The 17721-nt window shown below is 34.2% G+C and overlaps 1 protein-coding gene across 1 annotated transcript in view; it reads right to left on the reverse strand.

The window, feature by feature from the left end:
• Window positions 1-17721, reverse strand: part of LOC126887857 (dorsal root ganglia homeobox protein) — a 405607-nt gene that overhangs the window by 301356 nt on the left and 86530 nt on the right. The window contains exon 2 of the mRNA XM_050655752.1: window positions 16833-16950. Within this exon, the coding sequence (XP_050511709.1) occupies window positions 16833-16926 (94 nt within the window). The 5' untranslated portion in view covers window positions 16927-16950. The remainder of the gene's footprint in view (window positions 1-16832; window positions 16951-17721) is intronic.

Below are 17721 nucleotides of genomic sequence, written 5' to 3' on the forward strand. Positions count from 1 at the left end.
ATCTCAATCTATTTCTCCATTATTCTGTAATACCGATCCTATGTACTTAAAACTATTGCTTTTCACAATCATTTCACCATCCAAAGATACCATTTTATTTGTAGTAACTCCATCTTTAAATAAACATTCGAAATACTCTGTTTTTGTCCTACTAAGTTTTAAACCTTCTTCCTCCAGAGCTTGTCTCCAATGTTCCAGTTTTTGTTCTAAGTCTCTTTCATTATTTCCTATTAACACTACATCACCAGCATACATTAGGCACCATGGACTGCTACCCTGTAGTTTCGCTGTTATCTGGTCCAAAACTAATGGGAATAAATATAAAACACCGAGCCTTGGTGCAATCCTACTTTCACCTGAAATTTATCAATCTCTCCCACACCTGTCCTAACGCTAGTCGTTACTCCCTCATACATATCTCTCACAATCTTTACATATTCGCCAGGGACTCCTTTCTTATTGAGTGCCCACCACATCATATGCTTTCTCAAGATCAATGAATACCATATGAGCGTTGGTCTCTTTATTCCTGTATTTTTCCATCAGTTGCCTTACAATGAAAATTGCATCTTTTGTTGATCTGCCCTGCATAAAGCCAAACTGATCATCGGATATTTCGGTTTCTTCACGTATCCGTCTATCAATTACTCTCTCCCATATTTTCATGGTGTTGCTAAGTAGTTTTATAGCCCTGTAGTTTGTACATTGTTACATGTCTCCCTTGTTTTTGTAGACAGGTACTAATATACTGCTTCTCCATTCGTCTGGCATTTGTCCAACTTCCATAATTCTATTAAATAGACCTGCTAGCCAACTTATTCCTGTCTCTCCCAATGCTCTCCATACTTCCCCAGGAATATCATCTGGTCCGATTGCTTTTCCTTTCTTTATTTTTTGAAGCGCTTGAGCCACTTCCCAGTGGCTGTAACCATTCTGTTATTCTGGTAACCATTGCTGTTACTGTCTCCGTTAACTCCACAGGCTGTGCGTCAAATGATTCATTTAATAAACTGTCAAAATACTTTCTCCATCTCTTTTGACAATTTTATTATTAGTAAAAGTAAAAGTAATTTATTATTTAATACGTAAAAGTATTTTATTATTTTCATCTCGGATACATCTAATCTGATTATCAGTATTACAAACTAAAATCTACTGAAATCACCGGTGCTGGGATGAACAGAGATTTCATTTGCCAGAGAAATAAAATACCTATTGGTACATATCTTTCGATCATAGGCTTTTATGTAATAGGTACTTACATACTGAAAACCACACCGAAAACTACTATGTCCTTGGGCAGACATAGTAGTTTTCGGGCAGAAGAATGTTTCGTAAGAATTGCGGGCTCAACCCCAAAATGACCCTGGTTTTATGGTTAATACACAAGGGTGATTAGACTAATGATAACCTATGGATCTCTGACGTGGTGGACAAAGACGCAGCAAGTGAGTGCAATAAGGCTGCTAAGGAATATACACAAAAGCTAGCATGCCTGTATGTTAAGGGGATCATAAAAACTCCTACCCCGTCGTTGGAAGTCCTGCAGAATCTACCACTACTTCATATCTTTGTACAGGGTGAAGCAAGGTCAGTAATGCACAGATTAGTACATAGTCAGCAACACATAAGCCAGGCGCAGCTGGCATGGCAATAGGAATCTAATCGAGGCAGAGCGCAAAAAGCAAATAACGTAATAGGGCAACCCATCGATCCAACAGCTACGATATTTAGCGTTGACAATAAATTCAAAATTAATCTACCAGGCAGGGTAAACTGGAAGGAAGCTATATCTATACAGGCGGAAGCTGCTTGGCACACTGATGGCTCAAAAACATCTGAGGGTGTTGGACCCGGTATAGTAGGGACAAAGCACGGAATACATTTCCCGGTAAGTCTAAGGATATCACGATTTTTCCAGGTTGAAATAACAGCAATCCATCACTGCCTAGAAGAAATAGAAAGGCAGCAAAGAACGTACCGTTCAATTGTCATCTTCACAGACAACCAAACAGCGCTTGAGGCTCTCAATTCTGTAGAAGATCTAAGCTCGAGTGTACATGCTCTAAATAAACTACGAGACCGTAGCAAGTTTACTGTAGCCTGAGTACCAAAATAAGTGGGTGATAAGAGCAATGAAAAAGCAGATTGAACGGTAAAACAAGGATCATTAATGTCATTTATTGGATCGAAACCCTTCTGCAGCATTGCCAAGGCAGTAACAAGAATGGCTACAAGAAAGTGGGTAGCTCATAAATCACTGGAATGGTGGAGTGAACTCACCTAGACAAAGACTATTCATTATAAACATTCGTTAAAATTTACAGCAGACCTAATAAGCAAAGACAGGAAAACAGTCAAAGCCATAGAGTTAAAACTAAAAGAAAGCATGCGTGAAATCATACCTGGCTTAAAGAAGAAAAAAAGTCTGGTTTCCTTTTTTCTTGCATCTGTTATTGGACACCCACCTCTCTAGCCTTTCGAATTTTCTTTTTAATATTTTTCTGAATGTGTATTTATTCAGGTATTTTGCTGTATATTTTCTCCGTTCTTCCATATAGGCTATTGATTACGTATTTTAGAAAGGAACTACAACGTTAACGGGGTTTTATTGTTTTATATAGTCAATGGACCTCTAGATATGAAAAAACCGCGGAGTGCTACCATTTAGTGGGGTGCGTTTTTGAGAAAGGGATGAATTAGTCCCTAGGCACAGGGCGAATTAGGGTGAGTTCTATGCACGTTTGGTACAAACACTTCTACAGGAAAAATGTTCTAGGTTAAATTTACTATCGAAATATTACATTTTAAAGTCAAAAATATTTTTTTTTTACAAAAATATATTCAAAAGAAAAGCAAGAAAAAGACACCTAAGGTAGCATTTTTGTTTCTTGTCCCATAACTTTTTACCACGGCGATATAGGTATAGGCACTACTTCACAGAAAAAAAACTTCCATCCTTCCTCTTTAAAATGACGTTTGGTAAAAGTCTCTATGATTTATAGTTTCCAAAATATGATTTTTGAAATTTCACCACACACAGCGATTTTGTGCCATTTTCCTTGTTACTTCGCAAACATTGCTCTTAACTATTTTTTACGCAGCTTTAGATATATGAAATGTTACATTTAGTAGGGAGAAAAGTTAAAATGGTCTATCGTGGAAGACTGTATGAATATTTTTAAGCAAGATATGGTTTTTCAAAATTTTATACTTTTAATGATTTTTGATATATTTTACGATTATTTTTAAATTTCTCATTATAACTTTTTTTATTGTATATTTAGGTATATACATTGTCCAATAAAAAAGAAAGCCTATTTTCTTACTTTAAAATGGTGTAATGTAAAAAATTCTAGGTCTATTTTTGAACAAGATATGCTTTTTCAAAGCTTGGCATATACACATACAATTGATCCCACTAAGTTGGAACCATATGGAAAACATTTTATTATTAACTTTATGAAAAAAATTATTATTTATAAAATGCTCTGCATAGTCTAAAACCTAAGATGTAATCATCAGATATAAAATTTTATCAATAGTGTACGAGGTATGTTAAAAAATATGAATTTCGCTCAAGAGTAAAGTACCTTTATATTTCACAATATCGAAAAGTGTTATTAAGGAAAGTTACTTGGAATTAAAAATTATATTATAATATGCAATTATATTCTTCTAATTGAAAAAATAAAATTTTTTAAAATTTTTCTCAAATTACGGATACCCTTGGATATCCTACGGATATCTTGTTTAAAAATAGTCCTAGAGGTGTTTGCAATACACCATTTTAAAGTAAAGAAAATAAGCTTTTTTTATTCCACAATGTTCCACAATTCCACCTAAATGTACAAGAAAAAAAGTCATAATGAGAAGTTTAAAAAATAATCATAAACAATATCAAAAATCATTAAAAGTATAAAACCTTGAAAAAGCATAACTTGTTTAAAAATAGGCGTACAGCCTTATACAATAGACCATTTTAAAGGTAATTGACTTCTCTTTCTACTGAATGTACCATTGCATATACCTAGAAATGCGTAGAAAAAAGTTACAGAACAATGTTTGCGAAATAATGGGGAAAATGGCTCAAAAATTCTGTGAGCGGCAAATTTTGAAAAATCCTATTTTGGAAACTATAAATCCTAGAGACTTCTTCCAAACGTTATTTTAAAGAGGAAGGATGGTAGTTATTTTTCACTGAAGCAATGCCTATACCTATATCGCTGTGGAAAAAAGTTATGGGGCAAAAAACAAAATTGCTTTCTTTCGTGTTTTTTTCTTGCTTTTCTTTTGAATATATTTTTGTAAAAAAAATACTTTGGACTTTAAGATATGACATATCCATAGTAAATTTAACCTGGAACAATTTTCCTGTAGAAGTGTTTGTACCAAGAGTGAATAGAACTCACCCTAATTCGCCCTGTGCCTAGGGAGTAATTCACCCCTTTCTCAAAAACGCACCCATTTAAATGGTAGCACTCCGCGGTTTTTTCAAACTTAGAGGCCCATTGACCATATGAGACAATAAAATCCCATTAACGTTGTAGTTTCTTTTAGCTCTCTATTTTTAACATAATCAATAGCCTAATACGCTTATGAATTTCTGTCACTAAAAGTTTTGTTTCTTCTTTAAATGATTAATTTGAGGTTGTAGGAAAATTATGGTTTATTCTCAACTAAAATTTCTAGTGTTCTGTGACTTTTCTTAAGCACTATTATATATTATTTATGTTCCGTTTGCTTATATGTGTTATACTCTTTAAACTGCTTATATTCATAATAATTCTCTTTGCAGTACTATCCATCACATTTTTTGGTTTTACTGTGATCGATAACAGGGCGGCCGCTACCATGTGAGCAAAGTGTGCATCGCACACGGGCGGCCAACAATAGGGGCGGCCAACAATAGGGGCGGCCAAAAGCAGGCCACTGATGATAATATTTTTTTTAATATGAAAACAAATTCAAGTAATTAAATAGTAATGATACAAATAATTCTAATTCTAAACTCTAATAATCCAAACAATAATAATTATTATTACCTGATACTACTAAAATGCGTTTCACTTATCATTTATAGTTTTTTTCTGTTCTGCGCATAGTTTAAAGCTGGCGGTGAATGATGCAGTAATAAAAATAAGTTTTGAGTTGGTGGAATTTTTTAGTACTTTACAGGAACTATATGTATTTTTTTTCTTCTTCGAATATTCGATGGAACATTTTATTAAAGCACCTTCCAAAGTTGACATTGAAGCATTGTCGGACACGTGATGGAAGAGTGGGATAGATGCAACCGCACCTTTAAAAACCCAGATATAGTCGGTTCGCTAAACTCAGACACAACTGGCTACTGATTTTAGTAAGTAATTTTTTTGTTTTTTGACAATTTTGCCAATTTTTACTAACTATTTAGTAATTATTAACTGTAATTACTTTTTTGCCAATTTTACCAAATTGGCAAAATTACTTACTAAAATCACAAATCACTAGCCAGTTGTATCTGAGTTTAGCGAACCGACTATAAGTGAAATATATTATAATGCTTTAGAAAAATTGCAAAATAATAACAAAAGGGATTTGAATACAAGAACTCTAGCACAATCTGTTAAAAATAAAATTTGGAAATTCAAATTCCTAATGTTCTATTGTGGTGTGGCAAGATATTTTTTAAGTAAGTAAAATAAACGTGGGTATCAAAATCCCTCAAAGTCCAAAATCTTCACTTGATGTATCATGTTGTATATTTACGGTTTATTTTAATTAAATGGACGTTTAAATTAGGATATTGAGACACCTATAATGGACCTGGGATCATGGATATTAGTCTAAATGTTCAAGTATTTACCTATTTACAAATTATTATTGTTATGCATCTTCTGCACATTTCTTTAAATAGGTACTAGTATGTATATATCTCTAAAGTGTTGAAAGGGGGGCGGCAAATATTAAGTAGCACACGGGCGGCCAACACCTTGGCGGCGGCCCTGATCGATAATTTAACAGGGTTGTGATCGAAGGATATGTCCATTCTGGATACGTTATGGTTGACATTATTGAATATTTATATCTTCTCGATTCTGCGATCACGATTTATATCTTCACGATATTAGCCCGGGAGGTAGTGTCAAATTTGACCGGAGCATTTTAGAATGGCTGTTTTTCCTTTATTTAGTTAGGTGTTTCAAAGCTTATTAACAAATGATGTGTCAACTGGCCCAAAACCGGGGCTTTTAGGCAAAAAAAAAGATAAAATATGAAACTAGATGAAAAAACCGTTACAACTTATATGTCAAATATTTATATCCGTGACTTACCTACATCCATCTTGGCATATAATACCTGGCTACTGGCTTTCACCCAGGCGAGCCGGGTTCGATTCCCCCCGTCGAAAGTTTTTTTTGTTTTTAAAATTGACATTTTAATTTGAAAAATATTTATTTTTTGATAATACCACGTTTTTATTATTTATACGACACAATAAAAAAGTCTATTTGTCCTTTATAGAATCGTGAACTATGCAATTTGATCATATTATGATGACCTTAAGCAAATTTGTTGTACATGAACCCCTGAAGGTTCCGGAGTTGGTACGACCAATCTAAATGAAAAGGGGGGTTTGCCCCCCTACATTCTTTTTTATTTTTTTTCGACAAACTGTTTTTCCTTAATTTTATATGATGTAGAACCAAAATATACATACTAAATTTTCACTTTTCACCAACCCCCATTTTTTAATAGCAATCTAAATATTTCCCTGTTCTTTATAATAATGAATGTTTGTCTGTGTGTCTTTTATAGAATCGTAAACTATACATTTGGTCATAATATGATGGCCTCAAGCAAAATTGTTGTACATGAACCCGGTTTCTGAGTTAATACGACCAACCTAAACCTAAGTAATCATTATTTACGTAGACACCACAAAAAGTATTGTTTATTAGAAAAAAGGGTTGTTTAGGGTTATATCTATATTTTGGTTCTACATCATATAAATTTAGGAAAAACCAGTTTGTCCAAAAAAATAAAAAAGAATGTCCGAGGGGCAACCCCCCTTTACACTTAGATTGGTCGTACGAACTCAGGAACCTTCAGGGGTTCATGTACAACAACTTTGCTTAAGGTCATCATAATATGATAAAATGCATAGTTTACGATTCTATAGACATACAGACTTTTTTATATTGTGTCGTATAAATAATAAAAACGAGGTAATATAAAAATAATTATTTTTCAAATCAAAATTTCAATTTTAAAAACAAAAAAAGCCAGTAGCCAGGTATTCTATGTCATGGTGGATGTAAGTCACGGGGATAAATATTTGACATATAAGTGGTAGGGTTTTTCCATCTAGTTTCATATTTTATCTTTTTTTGCCTAAAAGCCCCGGTTTTAGGCCAGCTGACACATCATTTGTTAATAAGCTTGTAAAGAAAAAACAGCCATGCTAAGATGCTCCGGTCAAATTTGACACTACCTCCCAGGCTATAATGTCTGACGGTTTTCTCTCTATGTTTACGCTTTGGCAGCTCTTATGTTTTCCTTTTTACTGATATTTCAAGTAAAATTTTCATGTGTTATTCAGTTTTGTAAAATGCTGTAAAATATTTTGGAGGTAAAAACATATTTATAACTCATAGATTTTGTAGACTTACTATAAGATAAAACTGTTACTTTCCGATACTACTAAAATGTGCCCATCTACATAAGCCTAAAACACTAATTCGATAATACTTAAACAAATGGAATAATATAAAATAATCACAGGTTGTCGGTCTCTGTTCTGTTCATCTGTGTTGTCGAAAGAGGTCAAAACTAATGTGATAACTCCCATAATCCACCCCAAGCCTGGCATGTGGTGCTGAAATTTCCTATTAAGGGTCTTTGATCCCCGGGGGCCACTGCTCACGACAAAAACCCCTCGCACTATTCACTCTACAACTACGAATTTTGATCAAGACGGACATTATGATGTTAAAGAGTGACTAATAATCACTTTAAAAGAAAAAATGATTATCTCGATTTACTTTTATACCGAGGGTTTGTGACACTACGAAGCAGTAGTGTCACTGAATACTAACTTTATCTACCAAAATTATAAAAATTAATATATCCTAATAATGTTATACTATTTATAGCTAAATATTTATTTATTTACTTTGTGATTAATAACAAAATTAATTACAATATTTATTATCATTAAAATTCCATTAGTTTTTGAAGATGAGGAAATTTCTGAGTTACCAAAGACTCAATCTGCAAATCCAATATCGAATGGTAAAATAAATCTTATATCCACTCTACCAAGGATCGGAATTGATACCTGATATATCAACATACGAAATCAGGAACGCATTGAGAAAAATGAACAGAAATAAAGCTCCGGGAGAAGACAATATCGTTATAGAAGCCGTAAAAATTGGAGGAGACAGACTTTTAAACAACATAAAGGAATTGTTTAACTTATGTCTGCACCAAAGTGAAACACCTACAAGATGGCACAGCGCACTTATCATCTTATTACTCAAAAAGGGCGATCCAACAGACCTCGAGAATTACCGGCCCATAAGCCTATTAGACCACCTCTACAAGTTATTCACAAGAATAATAACAAATAGAGTGGAAATAAAATTGTATTTTTACCAACCTAGAGAACAGGCGAGTTCTAGGAAAAACTTTGGCACTAACGACCACCTACACTGCATAAAATGAATAATAGAAAAATCTATCGAATACAACGGACCGTTGGTCGTGGCTTTCGTAGACTTTCGCAAAGCATTTGATACGATAGAAATTAACAGCATAATGAGAGCATTGGAGGAAAGTCGTATAGATTAGCCATACTCCAAAATGATAGCGAACATATACAATAATGCAACCATGATCGTCCGACTACACAAAGAGACCAAATCTATAAAAATCAAAAGAGGAATTAGACTCTTTACGGCAGTACTTGAACATGCTTTCAAACAATTGGAGTCAGTGCCGGATTAACCATTAGGCAAAGTAGGCAGTTGCCTAGGGGCCTCGGCCCCAAAGGGGGCCTCGCAGAGCCCAAAATGGAAAAATTAATAATTATAATTAAATAAAAACTTAAAAATAAATCATATTATGTTAAGAAATTCAAATACCACGCAATACCATAAAACTGATGGTGGACGTATCAAACTACATTACAATGCATAAATTTGTTCACATAGAAAGTCTATGTTGTGAGAATTAGTCGCTAATGTAGAAGCCATTTGGTAGAAGAAACAGTACTAGTAACTGCGTGTCAGTCTGCAGGGTTTCCCTCCCTACCCTCTCCTCCACTACCCATGCCTTTCGCCGTAGTTTCCCGCGAAATTTATCATTTATCCTCTTATTTCTTCTTAGTTTGGTTTTGTTCTTTGGAAGGGAATGAGTGTTGTTGTGTAGTTAGGTGCAGAAGTTGATCAAATAGTAAGTAAGGTACCCACCGTTTTGGTAAGTTATGATCAAATGCTTAAATTAAACTCCACTAAGCGATCCCATTTGCCGCGATATAGTCCTTAAAACAACAAGCAGCACTAGATGGAGTACAAGGGCTGATACAACAAGAGCTTTGTCTAAGGGTTACAACGTTTCCACATCTGCTCTTCATAATCTTGCTGATGGCACTAATCAGAAAGCTAAAACAGTTCATGAGGCTAAATTTTTGTTAAAATAAATGTCAAAAAAAGAAACATTCATGTTGAATGAGTTTTGGACAACAAATTTTAGAACGAATCAACGCTGTCAGTTAACCATTACAGACAGAGAGAAGAGATTGGACTTCAAACTGCAGTTCAGCTTCTAAATTCACTTTTGGAGTTCTCAAAATCCCAAAGAGATCATTTTTGCTTACTACGAGCAGAAGATCTGCGATGTACAATACTCTTAATATTCCAACGAGAATAAACGAAAGCCAGCAAGAAAACTACATTTTGATGATGCTAATTGCAGTGAAGTATTTCTACAGGATGGAGAAAAGTTAAAGGTTGAGACGTATCTATCAATTTTGTTTGACGTGAACTCAGTGTTTTGGTGTTTTGTGTGTGTTTTTCAAAACTGGGTGATACTTAAATAAAGGAGTGTACATCAAATCTACATGAAAACTATCCTGATGATACTTTTTCTGAAATTGAAGATGAACTAGGGCAGTTCAAATATTTTATAGCCCAGCTCCAAGACTTGCAAGAAAAACAATTTATTCCTTTAAAGTTTTAATTTATTTCTGCTTCACAGTAATTTTGGGTTATTTATGAGAACAAACTCGAATCGACGTTTCTAAATGTGTCAGTGCAGAGAACGACAAAAATTCACTTTATATTTGAGATATGGATGCGTATAGTTGTGCTAGCAAACTAAGAGAGTCATTAATATTCAGCTCAGCGGGATACTATTGATGGAAATGTGTACTTAAATAAACAAGGGATTATTCCATAAAACAGGTAGATTCTTTGTTGATAGAATTTCACACCTTGAGAGACTAACACCCCGCTAAGCTGAATATTATTGACTCTCTTATATTATAATATAGTTTGAGTGGGGTGCCATTGTCCGAGTTGTGAAATTAGATAAACAAAGGTTTAATTTTATAAAACAGGTAGATCCATTGTTTATGGAATTTCTCAACAATGACAATAGCACCTCGTTCAGCTGAATAATGACTCTCTTAGATAGTTTGCCAGACGTTACTGGTATTGACGTTCGGTTTCTCCAAATTTCTTGAATTGTATTTTGGTAACGTCTCGCCAAGTAAAATACCTGCACGGTACCAAAATAAAATTCAAAAAATGTGGAAAAACTGAACGTCAGCAACAGTGCGCATCCAAATCTCAAATTAAAAGTGAATTTTGATCGTGCTGTGGATTTTAAGACTTATCGTACGCTAATTAGTACAAATGCAACAGGCGAACGGTCATTTTACTGTCCCGTATAAAAACTGTCACCGTTATATCTTATATCTATGAGATACTGCTCGAAGATGGAGAGATTATCCGTGGTTTTGGAGGGAGAAGGAGGAGGCTTCTTAAGGGGCCTCATAGCTTGGGTTGCCTAGGGGCGTCATGATTCTTAATCCGGGACTGATTGGAGTGGGACGCCAAAGGAATAAATGTCGACGGTGAAAGGCTCTCCCACCTACGATTCGCAGACGACATAGTTCTTATAACAGACAACTTAAAAGAGATTAGAACTATGCTTACTGAGTTAGATGCCGCCTGTAAAAAAGTTGGTTTAAACATAAATTTTGGAAAGACCCAATACATGACAAACCTGGTACCAAGCGAAAATCCAAAAGTCGACGTCAACGAAATAGCATTGGTCCATAACTATAAATACTTAGGGCATGAAATCCAAATTGCCAGGGACAATCAAACTGCCGATCTACAGAGAAGGATCACCTTAGCATGGGCCGCATATGGAGCTCTATCAGACATCTTCAAGAGCAACTTGCCAAATTATTTGAAAAAGAAGACGTTCAACCAATGTGTGATTCCAGTCATGACTTACGGCGCCGAAACATTATCGTTAACCCAGGCCAGAGCAACAAAACTTAGAGTGACCCAAAGAAGAATGGAACGGTCACTACTTGGATTGACTCTCAGAGACAGGGTCAGAAACGAAGAAATCAGAAGATGGACAGGCGTCACAGATGTCATAGAGCGAGTAGCATGGCTGAAGTGAAATTGGCCAATGTATCCAGAATGAAGGACGGGAGGTGGACCCAAAAAGTTACAGTGTGAAGACCAAGAGAAGACAGAAGAAGTAGAGGTAGACCACCTACACGATGGACAAACGACGTCAAAAAGATTGCTGGGAATTGGTTGCAGAAAGCCCAAGATCGACAAAACTGGAAGAAATTAGTTGAGGCCTATGTTCAACTTTGGATGCAGAAGGCTGGATGATGAGGATGAAGACGGCATATTGGAATAAGCTTGATTACAGTAGTAACCATAGTGATACGTTTAGTTTCCAATTAGATGTAGGCGAATGAAGGAAGTGCTAAAATCGGCAACGTTGCTTATCAGAATGAGTTGCATTGCCACTGTAGATTGACGAATGACTGAATCAATCGGCGCAAATCAAGTGCATTACGTGGGCGCGGGGAAGCAGTGTTGCCATTTATGAGCCGTGTATCTAATTTAAAACTAGGCAGTCTGTATACAGTTGAATATCAATGTTGGCATTAATGTTCAGCCACACTTGTACAAAATAATCAGTTCGTAAAAATTAAAGGGTTTTTAAACTTGTAAACTAGATTTTAAAGTTAAATTGAAGTTGGAAATTAAGTAAGACGCTCCGACGCTGTAAGAGCGTCGGAGATGATGTTAAATTTAAACACCTCGAATTCTTTAACATAGCTATCATATTATGTTACGACATATAAATATATATAAAAATATGTGTATATACATATATATTAAATAAGGCGCTTTATTAAGAATCCAACGTCTACGCTAAAAGCATTTTCTCCAAATTGAACTGACGACGACATAAACCATATGATATTTAGTTAGCGGATATTTGGCATGTCGTAAGCTTCTTGTAAACCCAATAATCCTAACAAAATTTATGTTACATGAAGTTATCTCGTTTCTGGAGCAAATTCACTTTGAAAGTTTCCAACTCTGACCCGCGGTCACTTCTTCATCGTTTAATCTTTTAAGACATTTCCAGACGAAATATTATTGCATTTTGGGTATACGAAATATTTTTATTGATCTATTCCGCAAAATACTGTATAAAAATGCAATAATGTCAAGAATATAGGTACATATTATTTATGTGTACCTACACTACAATGCTTCGTGTATTATTTAGTAAACACATAACATTCCCATATCAGAATCTCATGAAAATATCGTGTAAAAGAAAAAAAATAAAAACCATATTCTACATTTCGGAATTCTGGCTTTCTGGTTATATGTATGTATTACTTTCTGCTTTCTCGTCAGGGCCAACCATCGACTCATCATATCATTCACAGTGAAGTGAATGCGTTTCATCCTCCTGAAACACTTCGCTATCTGACCGACTATTTCGGAAGAGGAATAATTGATAATTTTGAGGCCGATTTTTCTTCTCTTCGCCACTTTTGTAGTACTATCTTCTTCTTCACGTACCATCTCCGCGACGGAGGATGGCAATCATCGTGGCTATTCTGATCTTAGATGCTGCTGCTCTGAATAGTTCGGTTGATGTGCATCCGTACCATTCCCTCAAGTTACGCAACCACGAGATTCGTCTCCTTCCTACACTTCTCTTGCCCTGGATTTTCCCCTGTATAATCAACTGAAGTATGTTGTATCTCTCATTACGCATAACATGCCCCAGGTACTGCAGCTTTCGTGTCTTGATGGTTTCCAATATTTAAAGTCTTTTGTTGACTCTTCTCATGACTTCGTTGTTTGTTATATGCTCGGTCCATGATATCTTCAGGATTCTTCTATACACCCACAGTTCAAACGCTTCCAACTTTTTAGTAGTCGATACGTTAAGTGTCCATGCTTCTATCCCCTAGAGCAGAGTCGAGAAAATATAACACCTTGCTAGCCTAACTCTCAAGTCTAATTTCAGTTCTCTTGCACAAAGTACCTTTCTCATTTTATTGAAGTTTGTTCTTGCTTTCTCTATTCGAACTTTGATTTCTTTGGAGTAATATCGTTTGTGTGATTAATTATTGTGCCAAGATAGTTGTAGTTTTCTACTTGTTCTAAAGTTTTACCTTTAATTGTCAGGCTTTTATCATTATTTTGGGTTTTTGATATCCTCATAAACTTAGTTTTCTTGATGTTTATTGATAATCCATATTCTTCTCCATACTCAACTATCTTGTTCATTAGCTTTTGGAGGTCTTTAAGGTTGTCTGCTATTATTATAGTATCGTACACATATCTAATGTTGTTAATTGGCGTTCCATTTACCTTTATTCCTGCTGTTTCTCCCTCAAGAGCTCTTTTCATAATTTCTTCAGAGTATGCATTGAATAGTAGTGGTGACAATACACACCCCTGTCGCACTCCTCTTTTAATTTCGAACTCTTCTGATGTGTTCGTTAATGGGTATGTGTGCTTGCTCTTTATAATATAAGTAGTACTATAGCCAATTGGTTTATTGTACACGTTCCATTAACTAGCATACAATTCCTCGGGACTTCGGCAAGTCAACTATATATTAGCTCTGTGCTATACCATCAGATGGATCATTTATTTGGCCATGATATACCTAGGGACTTTGTATCAAGGTGATATGAAATCAACCGATAGCAACAATAATTTCTACAGATGCTGCCTTACATTGAGACCTCTTCTGATCAGTGAGAGATTACGCGTAGCCTATCTGCTCTATTATCTTGTATTTGTATTTGTGGACAACTAAGTCCTCCGCTATGCCATATATACCTGTTCCTTTTCTCTCGTATCCATTTTATTCCCATTCAATGGAGCATTCCTAGGCAAAAAATGTCCCCCTGTCATGCACCTAGAGGCAGGATAGTGTTACAGATTGAAGTTGGGAGCTAAGTAATTGAAGTCCATATCTCATCATATAATTGTTGTGGTTAATCTGAACTCAAAATTGAAACTGAACGTTTGAGTCAATTTTTTCAAAACTTTTATCAACATAATTAAATTTAAAAATTTTAACTGATACTACTGATAAGTGATAAGTAATCGTTTAATGCAGTATTTACCAAGTTTGACAAAGGATGCAATACACATCTTATGGTAAATGTAATGTCACTCAAACTCAATAAAATTTACATGAATAGTTTCGTCTCGTAATTACAATCATTTCATATCATTGCGCCAACTCTGAATTATTATAATTACAGACGTAAACTACAATTAAAGTTTATGGAAATCACATTTTTGAAGTTCATAAAACGGTCATTAATAAATACTATTAGTCTAATAGCTATTTAAAACAGCTTAACCCAGCGTTAGGCTGACCCTTATTTTGCTGTGCATCACTGGAAGTGCGTTGTTATTTATTATCTATACGATAAGAGACCTTAATACCTGCAGAAAGATTTATGAACTGCCGATTTACAAAATCTCTTTTCTCACTCTAACTCACGTATGTACCCATTTGATTTTTATCAATTTACGCCGTTATTAATCAAAATTCAGAGTTGTCGCAATGAGATGAAATGATTGTTATTTCGAGACGAATCTATTCATGTAAATTTTATTGCAGCAAATATGTGTGGGGCTGTGCGGTGTCCTTTTGTGTTGTTATTTAAGGAGCTTTGTAGTGACGGTCGTAATTCGAAAGTCAGCAACCGAATAGAGGTAGAACTAAATATTCAAACCATTCAACAGCCAAACCATTTATATATTGTATTATTGCCAAATTGAAGAGGAGGGTAAATTTGTCTTAAGATTAAATAGGTAACATTTTTAACAAATTCAGAAGTTGGTTATTACATAATTAAAATTCATTAAGTAGTAAATAACGGTATTCTGTGAAAGTGCCCAAATTATCAACACAAGATATTTAAACCTCACAAAATTTACTCAAAGTAAAAATTTTCTTTACTCAATATATTTTTGCATTTTCAAGGTTTATTTAAATTTACAGGGTTGCGTAAAAGTCTGGCAACACGTTATTTTCTCGGAAGCCGCTAGAACGATTTTTATAGATTTTCGTGGGTAGGGTCTTTTAATGCGGCCGATATTATAGTGGTAATTACATTGTTGTCAAATATTACGTTTTTCTGGAAATCTAATTAACTTTCTTATTTCAAATGGAACACCTTGTATATTTTTTAAGTTTTGGAATCCCTAAGGATACTGATTATTTTTCATATGATATTCCATATACCTAAATGCCATAATTTCGGAGTTATTGCTACATTTATTGAAAAAGAATTTTTAAACAATTTATAAAACTCAATTTTTTCGGCCCGGGTAGACATTATTTTAGATTCTTTGGATCATTGGGAACAAAAAAAGGGATTTTGTAATTTTTCTCTTAAGTTAATCGTTTTCGAGTTATAACCAATTTAAAACTGAAAAAAACGGAAAATTACGATTTTCAAGATTCAAAAACACAACTAAAAAAAAAATAATTTTTGAAATTACAAACTACCTAAATTCAAGATCAAACCTTCTTCTATCAGATATCTATACGAATTTTTGGCACGTTTTATTCTAAAATATTGTTTTTTTAATTATTAATGAAGCGCATATGAGAAAACAGGCAATCGGGCTGCATTAACAACTAAAAAATAATATTTTAAAATGAAACAGGATCAAATTGCTTACCGGTAACTGATAAAATAAGGCTTGAACTTGAATATAGGCACTTTGTAGTTTCAAAAATAATTTTTTTCTAGTTGTGTTTTTGAACCTAGAAAATCGTCATTTTTAGATTGTTTTCAGTTTTAAATTGTTTATAACTCGGAAACGATTAACTTTAGAGGAAAATTACAAAAGACCTTTTTTGTTCACAATGATCCAAGGAACTTAAAATAATGTCTACCCGGACCGAAAAAATTGATTTTTATAAATTGTTTAAAATTTTTTAATAAATGTAGTAATAACTCCCAAAGTATGTCATTTATGTATAGGGAATATCATATGAAAAATAATCAGTATCCCTTAAGAATTCTAAGACGCAAAAAATAAATAAGAAAGTTCATTAGATTTCCAGAAAAACGGAAGATTTGACAACAATGTAATTACCACTATAATATCGGCCGCATTAAAAGACCCTCACCCACCAAAACCCATAAAAATCGTTCTAGCTGTTTCCGATAAATTAACGTGTTGCCAGACTTTTTCGAAACCCTGTATGTAGATGTATTATGTCATTTTCATACTTACATGGATGCGAAGAAGTAAATGGATACTCTAATGTGGGCAATCTCGGCTGTGGTGCTCCGGGATGTAGTGCGGGCGGGCAATGGTAGCAGAACATACCTCTGCCACCGCCACCCGCGATCTGAAACAAGATATATTGTAACAGTTTATGGGGAATAAAAATAATATAAATAAGACTTAAATTTACGTGGTTACTTAATAAGAATCTTAAATATACAGTTGAGTCCACGAGTTTTTACCCGTGCGTCATTAATACCTGGCGAGATAAAACACATACTTTTTATCTAGCATCATTCTCTTCTACGCATGAAACTAATGGCAACCCAGCTGCCGCCTGTTATTAAGTACAAACACTTGTTATTTTTATGAACCATCTAGACTCAGTGCATTGAAAAAAGAGATAGGTACAAAGAAAGACGATTGGGGATGTTTTTACATATTTTAAGTACAATTTCTGACGTTTTAACTTGCTTACTTTTGTGGCTGTCAGTTTGTTGAATTTTTGTTGTTATTTTGTCGAATTTTTGCATTTTGAAGTTTTTAATAGTATACAAACAGTTGTTTTCACAACTAATTTTATATTGGAGTTAGAAATTTTATGATAAGTTTATGTTATTTTACGATAAATTTTGACAACGTACAAGGTTAACCTCGTTGACACAGTTAAGGAATGCTTGTGTTTAATGTTCCGCCAAAGTGATTAAAATGACAAAAAGAAAATATGTTATTGAATTTTTTTATAAATTGTTTATTTATTTATTTATCAATGATAATAAAATTATTTATTAAGCTACTTCAAATGCAGCTGTAGTTATGCACCAAAATTTTAAAGCAAAACTTAAATTTGACATTTTATTTATTTGATAACGTCAAATTTTAAGCTATAACTCGT

Source organism: Diabrotica virgifera, chromosome 7 (assembly GCF_917563875.1).
Source record: "Diabrotica virgifera virgifera chromosome 7, PGI_DIABVI_V3a".
Taxonomy (NCBI): domain Eukaryota; kingdom Metazoa; phylum Arthropoda; class Insecta; order Coleoptera; family Chrysomelidae; genus Diabrotica; species Diabrotica virgifera.